The sequence below is a fragment of the Scyliorhinus canicula genome, chromosome 5 (assembly GCF_902713615.1).
Source record: "Scyliorhinus canicula chromosome 5, sScyCan1.1, whole genome shotgun sequence".
NCBI lineage: Eukaryota > Metazoa > Chordata > Chondrichthyes > Carcharhiniformes > Scyliorhinidae > Scyliorhinus > Scyliorhinus canicula.
The window spans coordinates 206,097,512-206,111,446 of NC_052150.1; the positions used below are offsets into that span (position 1 = coordinate 206,097,512).

The following is a 13,935-nucleotide window of genomic DNA, read 5'->3' on the forward strand; positions in this document are numbered from 1 at the left end:
CCCCCACAGCACCTGCCCCTCCCCCACACGAACTGCCCCCAACAGCACTGCCCCCCCCCCCCACCCCACAGCACTGCCCCCCACACCCACAGCACCGCCCCCCCCCACAGCACTGCCCCCCCCCCCCCCCACCCACCACAGCACTGCCCCCCCACAGCACTGCCCCCACCCCCCACAGCACTGCCCCCCCCCCACAGCACTGCCCCCCCCCACAGCACTGCCCCCCCCCACAGCACTGCCCCCCCCCACAGCACTGCCCCCCCCACAGCACTGCCCCCCCACAGCACTGCCCCCCCCCCCCACAGCACTGCCCCCCCCCTCCACAGCACTGCCCCCCCCACAGCACTGCCCCCCACAGCAACTGCCCCCCACCCCCACAGCACTGCTCCCCTCCAGCATTGCGCCCCCCCCCCCCCCCCAGCACTCATGTGTTTGTAGCACGTAACCTGTGGCAACGCCCCTGCAAATCCTTTCGGTCCCATTAATCGGAGGCGAGAAAGTCATTAGCAAATCCATAAACTGTCATTTGCTGCTCTTTCATGCCAATTGAGCAGGAGTTTCCTGATAAGCAGTTGTTTGGAAAACGCGGTCGCCTGATGTTGGCAGGTGCTGAGGATGGGAAACTGCGGCTGGTGCTAAGGAAGGGAAACTTCGGCTGGTGCTAAGGAAGGGAAACTTCGGCTGGTGCGAAGGAAGGGAAACTTCGGCTGGTGCTAAGGGAGGGAAACTGCGCTCAGATTTCCAGGCGATCCTTGGTCCCTGGCCGCCGTGGCGAGATGGCCCAGCAGGCGGGTGTGTGTGTGTGAGGCAACTCCGCTCCCTCAAAGTCCCATCACCTTCTCACTCCGCCGCTTCCCACAATGTCTGCATGCCAAACATCTCAAGGAAACCACTCCGATTTTACTCGGAACAAAAATTAAAAACGATTTAAATGCGACCCGGATTTTCTATCTATGTACTGGACAGAATTATAAAGCGAGTGGAAATAGATTGAATCCCAAACTGCGTCGCAGGGAACACACTAGCACAGGAAGGATATGAGTGCTAAAGATTGGCAAATGAAACGTTTAAAGTTCCAGGTAATGAGGAATCTGGGCGAACCTTTCAAAATGGGAATAGTTTGACTGCGGTTCAGTCAATGCAGACTGGAAACATCTCCAAATGGCTGCTTCAAGTTCATTGCATTCAAGTTCAAATAATCTTCTTCCTAAATATTGAATAATTAATAATACTATCTATCTATCTATCACCCATGTATCTATCTATCATCTATTTATCATCCATTTATCTATATATCTATGATCTATTTATCTATCTATCTATCTAGTTATCTATCATCTATCTGTCACCCATGTATCTATCCAATCTATCTATCATCTATCTATCATGCATTTATCTATCTATCATCTATTTATCTATTTATCTATCGTCGATCACCCATGTATCTATCCAATCTATCTATCATCCATAAATCGCTGGCTTTGAAAGCAGACCAAGCAGGCCAGCAGCATGGTTCGATTCCCGTAACAGCCTCCCCGAACAGGCGCCGGAATGTGGCGACTAGGGGCTTTTCACAGTAACTTCATTTGAAGCCTACTCGTGACAATAAGCGATTTTCATTTCATTTTTTTTCATTTCATCTATATATCTATGATCTATTTATCTATCTATCTATCTAGTTATCTATCATCTATCTGTCACCCATGTATCTATCCAATCTATCATCTATCTATCATGCATTTATCTATCATTTATTTATCTATCGTCGATCACCCATGTATCTATCCAATCTATCTATCATCCATTTATCTATATATCTATGATCTATTTATCTATCTATCTATCTATCTATCTAGTTATCTATCATCTATCTATCACCCATGTATCTATCCAATCTATCTATCATCTATCTATCATGCATTTATCTATCTATCATCTATCTATCGTGCATTTATCTATCTATCGTCTATCTATCACCTATTTATCTATCTATCATCTATGGATCATCTATTTATCTATCTATCATCTATTTATCTATCTATCATCTATTTATCTATCTATCAATCTATCTACCATCTATGTATCTATCTATCACAACTATTTATATAGTCACAGGTGTCCGCCAATATCTGTGTATACAACCAGATGGGTAATAAGCTCCCTGTGGTGCCCAAACACAGAGCACAGCAGTATGGAACACCTAAGGCTCAATGCACATTAACACTTAGATAAAAGCAAATTGGATCCTGGATAGATGCTGTCAGAGTAGCTGAGAGTGTCCAACATTTTCTATTTTTGTTGCACATTAACACTTCCCGCCTTACAGCCTCGCTTGCTTTTGAGATGCAACATTTTATGTAAACCCCCCCCCCCCCCCCCGCCCCCTTACCCATTTAAGTGGCTGAACTTTCACATTTCAGACGCTGGGTGATTATGAGGTCGAAGCCCTCCCCTCCCGCAGGTTGGCCTTTGGACGGTGAATCCTAACCGCCTGCTGATAACAGGGCCGTCTTTAAATATGGACAAATTGTTCTTTCAAATGTTATACTCGGATTGGTTATTTAGTGAAGTCTGCCACCTGCCTGCCTCTAGCGTGACTTGTCCAACATCTCATTATCCGTCTCACGTGTTCCTATTTCTGCCTCACACTGTATCCACCCCCCCCCCCCCCCCCACCCCCCACACAAGAAAAAGCAAACGCCCTTTAATGCACAACAACCTTTACACAGTCTCACCCAGTTTAAAACGGGCGAGATCAGTCGAGAGGTTTCTGACTCCTACAGGAATCGCTGAAAGCGAGCGGGCAGGTACGTACAATGATGAAAACTGTCCTCTAGCTCAAGGGGTTGGGTTGCGGTTGGCTGGGACAGCTGCTGCTGTCCAGAGAGTAGTCCCATCTCCGCCGCCCCCCCCCCCCCCCACACACCACCACCTTCCCGTGAGGGGCCTGAGGGCGGAGTCGCCTTCCACGGGACTGGAAGATTCCGCCAGCGAGAAGGGTCGGAAAATCCCGCTGGAATTATGAACGAGGCTCCTACTGCCTCCAGTAATTCTGGAGTGCGGGGTGTAGTATAGGGCTTTCCGGGGAGTAGGAAGGATTCGATACATATCTTGCAGGTGGGAATGGAGAAGGGGTTTTCCAAGGAATGAATTCCCTCCGGCAGCACAACGTCCCTAGACTTCAAAGTGGGCAGCACGGTAGCATTGTGGATAGCACAATTGCTTCACAGCTCCAGGGTCCCAGGTTCGATTCCGGCTTGGGTCACTGTCTGTGCGGAGTCTGCACATCCTCCCAGTGTGTGCGTGGCTTTGCTCCGGGTGCTCTGGTTTCCTCCCACAGTCCAAACATGTGCAGGTTAGGTGGATTGGCCATGATAAATTGCCTTTAGTGTCCAAAAGTGCCCTTAGTGTTGGGTGGGGTTACTGGGTTATGGGGATAGGATGGAGGTGTTGACCTTGGGTGGGGTGCTCTTGCCAAGAGCCGGAGCTGACTCTTGGGCCGAATGGCCTCCTTCTGCACTGTAAATTCTATGAAAACATCTATGAAGGCAGCAATTGAACATTCCCTCAGTAACAGAATTGGAGGCCAGGTTACCGGTGTGCAGGATCAAATAGATACAATGGCGTTTTTAAAACACAGGATAGATTCATGCCGGCTTATCTATTCCAGAGTCAGGGAATCCAGAGAAAGTTCAGAGAATTTTTTTGCAGCGCATTATGAACCTACCTGGTTCTGTCTGAGTGTATGTGGAAAAATGTAACTGAATTTTTAAAAGACCCGCCATCAGTTCTAAAACATGCAGAAGAAAATCGATAGGACTCAGGAGCAGAGGCAGACCATTCGGCCCTTCGAGCCTGCACCTGCATTCAATGAGACCTGGTTGTGGTGTCAGCTCCACTCTCCTATTCCCCCCCCCCCCCCCATAACCCTTGACCCCCTTTTGTCCATCAACAATCTGTCTAACTCAGTCTTGGACATAATGTCCCAGCCTCCAGTGCACAGGGGGCCGCACGGTCTCTCCACAAATACTGCCTCACTTGCTGAGTATGTACAGCATCTCCCCTCCCTGTGAATGGCCAGTGTCTGGAGAAGAGGGAATTTCCTCTCCCGGGTCTGTGGCGAAATCAGCAAGTGGTTTGGGCCTTAGATTTAATGTGTCGACCGAGACATACTTAACTAGGAGCGTGCCGAGGTGTAGAGGTTGGACGTTTAGTTGTAACAAAACCACATTTACATGATCCATCAACCCTGTACCCGCATTCCCAGTTACCGCCCGACAAGGCTCGGGCACGTGCTCCAGGAATACACACAAATATTAACTGAATTTCCTTCCGTGACTCGTGGGCACCGCAGGGGCTGGGGGGGGGGGGGGGGGGGGGTGCATCATCACCTCCAGGAGTTACAGTTAGGTTTAGTTAGTTAAGTTTCCTTTGGTATTTTGTTTTAGTTACTTTGCGCCTCTAGGGGCTGCCGCTCATTCTCAGCTTCGTTCAGTTTATCGCTCTTTTTGTGGTTTATTGAGAGTAGAAGCTGAATTTTGAACTGCCCCATATCAGTCTACTTAATTTCCAGGCACGCTTGGAGCAATGCAGAGTGCAACTTGAGTTGCAAGTCAGGTGTTGACGAGAGGGTTATCCTGTGTCCATCAGAATGATCGCGCCCTGGACATAGGCTCAATGCTTCGGACCCTCTTTGACTTTCGTGTCGAGCGGGTGGACGTGTCACACTCGGCACAAGAATTGATAAAGTCACCAGAGAGGTTCCAACGGACCAGCCGCGCACCTTTTGTAAACACCCATTCCCGCCATAAAGCTTTGGGTTACCTGTCCTAATCTCTCCTCATTTGGGTCCATGGCCGAATTTGGCCTGATTCTGCTTCCGCGGTGGCAAGCTGAAGGCGCTCTGTAAATGCAAACCTGGTGGTTTCAAACACACTCCGAGCGGTATTGCAGCGTCCTGTCTGAATTGGAGCGGTGTAAATGAGGAATCTCTCATATTGCTGCGCTCTGGGGTTAGAATGGCCCCTGAATACAGTAGCCACTACCACACATTGAACTGAGAATGGCAATATGGCTGTCCCGTTATATGTATATCTGCTTGTTTTTGTTATTCCATCTAACAGTTGTCTCCACATCATTCTGCTTCCACCCCCCCCCCCCCCCCCCCCCCCCCCCCCCCCCCCCCGCCCCTCTCTCTCCCCCAACAGAAAATTCAGTCGCTGCTAAGTCCGGAGGCTGTTTCCCGGCTGAAGCCCGAGTGAGTCTGGAGGACGGTGGCAGCAAGTCAGTGAAGGACCTGAAGCCAGGGGACCGGGTGCTGGGTGCGGACGATGAAGGGAACCTGGTGTACAGCGACTTCGTCATGTTCCTGGACAAGGCGGACGCGGTCAAGCGAGTCTTCTACGTGATCGAGACGCGGGAGCCCCGCAGGAGACTGCCCCTCACGGCGGCCCACCTACTCTTCGCCGGGGAGCAGGAGGGGGCACCGCCCCGGGCGACCTATGCCAGCGAGGTGCGGCCCGGGCAGCTGGTGTACATCACGGACGGCGACGGGGACGGGAGCCGCCTGCAGCCGGCCGAGGTGGAGAAGGTTTACTTGGAGGAGATGGCGGGCTCTTACGCCCCGCTGACTGTCCAGGGCAACCTGGTGATCAACCAGGTGCTGGCCTCTTGCTATGCCGTGTTGGAGCAACACTCACTGGCCCACTGGGCTTTCGCGCCTGTCCGAATGAGCTACGCGGCCAAGTCCTTATTTGCACCGAGGGACCCGCTCATGGTCAACAGTACTGTCCAGGAAAACGGCGTCCACTGGTACTCCAGCGCCTTGTATCAAATAGGCACATGGGTTTTGGACAGCGCAGCTCTCCATCCATTAGGAATGACATTGGACTCGAGTTGAAATAGTTTACACTGTGGGAGGGAGATATTATACAGGAAAACAGACTTTACAGCAAAACACACAACAAAAACACAAGTATAACTGCAACAGAGACCCAGAAAGTTTTTTTTCGGGGGTGTTGCGGGGGGATATTTATTTCGTTCGCATTGGTGTTGTGAGTTCCCCCCCCCCCCCCTTTTTTATCTGTTTGTTTGTTTCTTTAACTGGAACTTTGAGAGCCTTAAAACAAAACTCCTTTGCTAATTTATTCCCACGTGAACTTACTTTGAACCCAGCAGAGAGAAAATTATTTTGTGTGGCCAAGTTCAGGAGGAGCGCAGAATATATTTTTCTACGTGTCTGATTATCGTGAACATTTCAGAATCGCCTGCCACGAGTTGTTGTCGACGCATTGACCTTTCCTCGTGTTTGTCTGGGGTTGTTCCCCCCCCCCCCCCCCCTTCTCCTATTTTGGACAAAGTTACACTTCGTTGGGGTCCATAAATTATATTTTTATACACAGAATTGTAAATTAGATTTTGGAGAAATCAGTACTTAACTGAATCACAATTCGTTATTTGAAATAGTGTAAAATACGAGAATATATTATTTTAATTTAAAATCTAGTTGCAAAAAAATATAACGTTTTGACCATCCCATTTACGGTTATTTTTTTTTTGTTTGTTTATTGTTGTTAAACATGCTGTTTTGTAAACCCAGATGTGTTGCAAATAACGTGTGCGTGTGTAAAAAGAAAAGCACACACACACAGCTGTGCACCCAGTATTTGGCGCGCTTTTATCTTTTCCGCCCGGGACGGAATCTTACTGGAAGAAATTATTTTTTGAAAAGCGAGGAAGCTTGAGGAGGCATATTCTAACGAAAATAGTAGTTTGTACAAAGTTTTTTCTTTTGCATACGAATTAAAATTCGACGGAAAACAGCTGTAAATTTACTAAACCGTATTGTTTGCATATTTTGTAATAGTTTAATACAGTAGTTTTATAATATAGTAAGGTGCCAAAATGCTCTGTTTGAATATTATTAAAAATATACGGCGTCTCAACGACACTCACAACCTTTATGTTACGAGGAGGAAAAGGACGGACATTGAACTGTACAGAGACTTCAAAAATATTTTGCAAAAGTTGGAAGAGATATTTATGCATCAGCGTGGACCCTTGGCAAAAACCGCAAACAACCTGGAGTTGGGACATTCTGCAGGTGGTTCTATTCACCCGGAGAGACCTGGGCGACGTTTTAATATTCAGCTTGGTTCAACCATCCTGAAACTTTTAAAGGAAAAAGGGTATCAGACGCAAACGTTGCAAATATTTGGTCGCGAGCCATCAGCTGATAACCCCACCTCCTCCTCCTTCAGTGCTGCTTTTGTTTTCGAACATTTTTTTTTTAATAATAAATTTTCTCTGAAACCGAAAGTAATTGTAATACATTGGAGAAGGAAGGTTTGTTGAAATGTACGAATGCAAAAAAATATTTTTCCAAGGCGTTTTATGGCTGCGTCTTTTCTTCCCTCAGGCACACATTCTTGAGATGTGAGAAACATGTTTTTTTTGTATGTCGAATTATAAAGGACGGTGATGTGGGGCTGTAGCCGGATAATGGGGAGGTCGACACAAATCGATTTGGGGGGTTGGACTCGTTGAGTTTCAGCAGCTCCGACACTGGATGGAAATTGGGCTGTTGATCTCAAAGGAACGGCAGCACAGGTCATTCGGCGATTCCCCCCTGTGAAAGAGCCACCCAACGTCACTCCCCTGCACATTCCCCATTGCCCTGAACTCGCCCTCTTTTTCTCAACCAGTCTATATTTTTTTTAAAATCACGTTGAGAGTGAACGGTGGTTGCTAACACCGCCTTTTCAGGCGCCTCACCAGCGAGGACGCCCTCCCCCCACCCCCTCCCAACCCATGTGGCCCAAGAAAAAGATCACAGGCGAGTGGCACATTCCTCACACAGTGAAGGAACTGTTCCAGTCTGCATTTTCTAAGATGTCTGGGAGCTCGTATCTCCCATGAACAGTTTTTAGAATTTAAAAAAAACTTATGCAAAATAATTCTTATGGTCGAGGAGAAGTTAAAGGGACGGATTTCTGCCGCACACACACAAAATAAATTCTAATTTCCTTCTGCAGTCCTTGGCCCATTAATTTAAAGTCTCGCGCGTACCCATGGAGTACTCAAATGGCGTTTGGTGGGCATGTGAACTTCCTGCCTGACCAAGGGCGCACTAAGGGTCAGGAATAAATTGACAGCTCGGCTTCTATTTGCACAGCACTCGCATCGCATACATTCTTAACCCGGCTGGGTTTTGCGATGTTTACATGTTGAAAGTTGAGCCAGACTATGAAACGCAAAGGCACCCAGGGGCAACCAGAGTAACAGCCTCCCGCTGTTAGTTATGGAGATGGCCCGCAGGTTAAACATACCAAACCCAGTTTTATAATTTTTTTAAAAAGGAAGCTAAAGTTCAATGCAAAAGCGATTACCAACCGGGCACTTTCAGTTCCACCAGCCTGATCTACACCGGCCCCTCCAAAATTCGATTCTAATGTCAGCGCTTAAATTCAATCGAGGATGTTGCATATCAACAGGATGATAGCAGAACGGAGATGCGCAATTTAAAACGTCGAAAATAATTCATCTCCAGAAGAAACACAAGAGAAACAATTGAAGGTTGTTTTTAATTTGTCCCATTCTGCTGTGTCCCTTGAACCCCACATCACAGCAGAGTTTAGTTAACCTCCAGTTCAGTGCTTTGCAAACTTTTCTGCCGGGACCCCATGTTTTCCGACGGCCATTCTTCCTGACGCCATCTGACCTTCGCCACCCACGACCAAATCTCACCACCCAGCATTTTCACTTATCTTTAATGTGACAGGTGAGCCTGTTTGGTCCCCACCATCTCACTTGCTTTGTCATTCAATTGTCATTTCTGCTTAGGACTTCAGCTGATGATTTAAGATCTCACTGCATCCTTTGAAAGAAATCAAAAGGTTTGTCCTCCAACTCGCCAGTCTTCAAATGTCTTTAAAATTTTGAGGTTTTTAATTTTTCATTTGCCAGAACTTCCCTGCACATAACACACATGGGCTTCGCATCCTGATTTGCATTAGCACAATTAATAAACCCATACCTCAAGCAATCACCTTTCTACTGCTTTGTTCCTGATTTCAGCTTCTTCTTCATGGGTTGTTCTCCAGATGCACTGGGACTCACACCCGCACTGCTGGCATCTACAAAATGGAGGAATCTTTCTCGTGCCCATAGCACGTGATGTCAGTGTATGGGGCACATGACCTGCTCTCTGCTGCCGCTTCTGGAGAGAAGTCTCCATCGACTTTTTTAAAGAATCTGCTCCTGGGTCAGCGCGTTGAGGGGCACGCATGCCCGGGATGACCGGCATTCTGAATGCCGGTTCCTGTCGGTATTTTTAAAAGCCTGTCACAGCCGTTGAGCACTTCTTTCCATGACCAGGAACGCCACAACCGATGGCCTCGTGACTCTCCCGACACTCACCTTGACTGGTCTAGTTCACTGTCTTCAAATTGGATCTCAGCTCATCAATGCTGGGGCCTGGATTCAATCTGACATCAACCCTATTGTGCTTTAGACTGAGTGTCATGGAGCAGCAGGCAGCCTATCCTAGCAGCAGGTATGGGAAATGGCAATTTCCATCTTTCTTCTTTACTGACATGACAATGAGTATCACCCCAGGCTAGTGTGATCCATGCATCCGTCTGCATGGATGAAGATACAAAGCATCCAGGCTGCACGGTGGCTCAGTGGGTTAGCCCTGTAACCTCATGACGCCGAGGTCCCAGGTTCGATCCCGGCTCTGGGTCACTGTCCGTGTGGAGTTTGCACATTCTCCCTGTGTTTGCGTGGGTTTCTCCCCCACAACCCAAAGTTGTGCAGGCTAGGTGGATTGGCCATGCTAAATTGCCCCTTAATTGGAAAAAATTAATTGGGTACACTAAATTTATTTTAAAAATTGTTTTTAAAAAGGTACAAAACATCTCCCAGAAATTGGAACTAATTATAATCTTTATTAGTGTCACAATAATAATTATTGTCACAAGTAGGCTTCAATGAAGTTACTGTGAACAGCCCCTAGTCACCACATTCCGGCACCTGTTCGGGAGGCCAGTATGGCAATTGAAACTGCGCTGCTGGCCTTGTTCTGCTTTGCAAGCCAACTGTTTAGCCCACTGTGCTAAACCAGCTAAACCAAGTAGGTTTACATTAACACTGCAATGAAGTTACTGTGAAAATCCCCTAGTTGACACACTCCGGCGCCTGTTTGGGTGCACAGAAGGAGAATTTAGAATGTCCAATTCACCAAACAAGCATGTCTTTCGGGACCTGAGGGAGGAAACCAGAGCACTCGGTGGAAACCCCCACGCAGACACAGTGAGAACGTGCACACTCCACACAGACAGTGACCCAGGCTGGCCACCCCACCTAAGGGACTAACAGGACCGAGGAACTGAAATAAATTAGTTTTAGTAAAAATAAGAAGTACTGATGAAATGAATGAGACCAAAAGTTGATAAATCCCCTGGAGCTGATGATCTACATTCAGGAACGTTGAAAGAGGTGGCTGTGGAGATAATGGATACATTGATGATCATTTCCAACATTCTATAGATCCTGGAATGCTTCCTGCAGATTGGAAGGTAGCAAATGTCACCCCACTGTTTGAGAAAGGAGGGAAGAGAGGAAGCTGGGATCTACAGATCTGTTAGACCGACATCAGTCACAGCAAAAATGCCAGGATTTATTCTAAAGGATGTCACAACTGGGCACTTAGAAAGTAATGGGGGAAATTGGGCAGAGTCAACATGGATTTATGAAAGGAAAATCATGTTTGAGAAACCTCTAGTTTTTTTTGAGGATGTTACTATTTGATTGGCTAAGGGAGAACCAGTGAATGTGGTGTATTTGGACTTTCAGACAGTTTTCGATAAGTTCCCACACAGGAGGTTAGTGAACAAAATTAGAGCGAATGAGATAGGGGAAACATACTGGCATAGACTGAGGATTGGTTGACAGCCAGAAAATGGAGAGCAGGAATAAATGGGCCATCCTTATGTTGGCAGGCTGCGACCAGTGGGGTACCAAAAGGATCAGTCCTTGGGCCCCAGCTGCTCACAATACATATCAATGATTTGCATGTGGGGACCCAATGTAACATTTCCAACTTTGCTGATGACACAAAATTAGGTGGGCATGTGGGTTGTGAGAAGGGTGCAAAGAGACTTCAAGGGGATTTGGACAGGCTTAGTGAGAAAGGGCAGATGGAATATAATGTAGATAAGTGTAAGTTCATCCACTTTGGTAGTCCTAATGGTGGTGATACAGAGTATTTGTTAAATGGCTAGAGATTAGAAAGTATTGTTGTCCAAAGGGCCTGGGTCCCCTTGTTCAAGAGTCTCTGAAAGCTAACATGCATGTAATTAGGAAGACAAATGGTATGTTGACGTCTATCAGAAGAGGGTTTGAGTAAATGGACGAATGGACTTGCTTCAATTGTATATAACCTGGACCACACCTGGAGTATTGTGCACAATTTTGATCCCCTTACCTATGGAAGGACATACTTGCCTTAGAGAAAGTGCAGCGAAGGTTTACCAGACTAATTCCTGGGATGGCAATATTGTCCTTTGAGGAGAGTGGGTCTGTATTCTGTCGCGATTAGAAGAATGAGAAGTGATCAAATTGAAACGTACAAATTTTTAAGGCGGTGGATACAGAAATGATGGGGGGTGGGGGGGGGGGTGGAGGGGGTCCTCTAGAACCAGAGGCATAGTCTCAGAATAAAGCGGCAACCATTTAAGACTGAGATGGGGATGGATTTCTTCTGTCAAAGGATGGTGACTCTTTGGAATTCTCTACCCCAGAGGACTGAGGAATGCCAGTCATTGATTATGTTCAAGACCGAGCCTGATAGATATCTAGATGGTAATAATATCAAGGGATATGGGAATAGCATCGGGAAAATTATGTTGAGATAGGGGATCATCCATGATCTAGTTGAATAGTGGAGCAGGATCGAGGGGCTGAATGGCCGACTTCCGCCCTTATGTTCCTATGTTCCACGTACAATTTTTAATATCAGACATTTATTACAATTGTGAGGTTTATAAGATGATTATATTTTGGGATCATAACTCTAAATTCAGGGTAAATTAAGGCAACTGTTGTGCAATCTCAGAATGGCTTGGATCGTATTGCTGGGAAGAGGGTGCAAAGTATTGATATTTGGAGATAATGACAGCATCTGAGTTTACGAAGAGTAGACAATTAGTCTTCCAAAGTCACAGGTGTTGTTGGTATCAGGAAGTTCCCCTTCAAGTCACTCACCACCCTGACTTGGAACTACATCACTGTCCCTTCACTGTTTTCTGGGTCAAGATGCTGAAACTCCTTCCCTAACAGTACAATGGGTTTATCTACGTCACAAGGATTGGAGCAATTCAAAAATACAGCTCACTACCAGTTTCTCAAGGACAATCAGGACTGGGCTAATGCTAGTCTTGCCAGTGACTCCCACATCCCATAAGCTGGTAAATGAAGAGTTAAACAGGTGTGCTACAGACAGCTCATTTATGTCTAAGATGAAAGGGAGTTTGGATCAACAATCGCTCATTAACATTTGCAGGGTCAATGTATTTCACATTGCCATGGGGAAGAGGGCAGATGAATCCATTTTTTGTGATCAGGTTACAAGATTCCTTATAAATAAATGAATATCACAAACAGACATGAGAAGTTCAATGTGGTCAGAAGAGAAAGAAGGCTGCTTGATCTTGTGTGCTATCACTGCTGGATGTGAGAGGGGAGTGGTCTCTAGTTGAAGAATTGCTTCCTGCAGACACCTATGGATTGCAGGAGATTGATTCTGACATGGCCAAAGGGAAAAATAATCAATCATCAATCATAATCAATCAGATGGTGAAATTAAGAATTCTTCAAAATTCTGAGGAACGCACCTGGAGACAGTCATTCAATGTTACTACTCAGTGAAATGGAGGTATAAGAACCTATTGAAAGTGGAGAAGAACTGTGGACCGTTTATGAGGACTGTAATTCCATGTAGAGGGCAACAAGTATAGAAGGAAAATGTTCTTCTCTGTACTTTCAAGCATACGTTGCCTACAATAAAAATGTGTTTAGTCAGTAGTACTTTTAGTCATTTGTTAAGGTAAAACTTTTAAAACATGAAATCATTAACTATCATTCTTTCAGCTGTTAACCAGAAGTTGATTTTTTTTTAATGTCATCAGTCTCTATGGAGATATTGACATAAGGAAAGGTCAATTTCCTATCTTCAGTAGAATGCACTTCTGGTTTATGATTAATGGATGCGAGACTCCAATTTCTAAAGGGAGTTGCCTCAACCTCAAGAATTCTGAGGCCATGGACTCTGGAAGTGCATGGCTCTGAGCCTCCAGATGGATTGTGGGTAGGTGTGAGGCTCATGGCTCAACATCCATTTCCAAAAGAGAGCCTTACCCATAAGCTATGTGCTCCCAGACCCTATGGTGACTGAGTTCCCACAGTCACACTCAGGGACTATGTACCATTTCTGGGGAAATACATTTGGTAATTTCACTCATCCCAGATTTAGATTCTGAATATATAATAGAGATTCCAGATTCATGGGAAATGTCACAGAATTGGTACAACACAGAAGGGGGCCCATTGTATCTGCAACAGCTCTCCGAATGAACAATTCACTTAGTGCCATTCTCCCACTTTCTTCCATTGTCCTGCACACTCCTCCTTACAGATGACAGCCTAATTCCCTTTTGTAAACCAAAATTGAACATGCCTCCACAGCACACTTCTGAACCATCAGTTGCACAAAAAAGTTCTTTCTTAGGTCACTTTTGGGTTTTTTTGCCAATTACTTTGAATATATTCCGTCTCGTTCTCGATCCCTTGATGAGTACATCTCCCTCATTATTGTGAACACCTCGATCAAATCTCCTCTCAGCCTTCTTTTCTCGAAGAAAAACAGTCCAAACTTTT

At 46.2% G+C, this 13,935-nt stretch overlaps 1 protein-coding gene across 1 annotated transcript in view; it reads left to right on the forward strand.

The window, feature by feature from the left end:
* shha (sonic hedgehog signaling molecule a) overlaps positions 1–7,388 on the forward strand; it is a 17,105-nt gene extending 9,717 nt beyond the window's left edge. The window contains 1 exon segment of the mRNA XM_038798390.1: positions 5,208–7,388. Within this exon segment, the coding sequence (XP_038654318.1) occupies positions 5,208–5,899 (692 nt within the window). The 3' untranslated portion in view covers positions 5,900–7,388.
* The last annotated feature ends 6,547 nt before the right edge of the window (positions 7,389–13,935 follow it).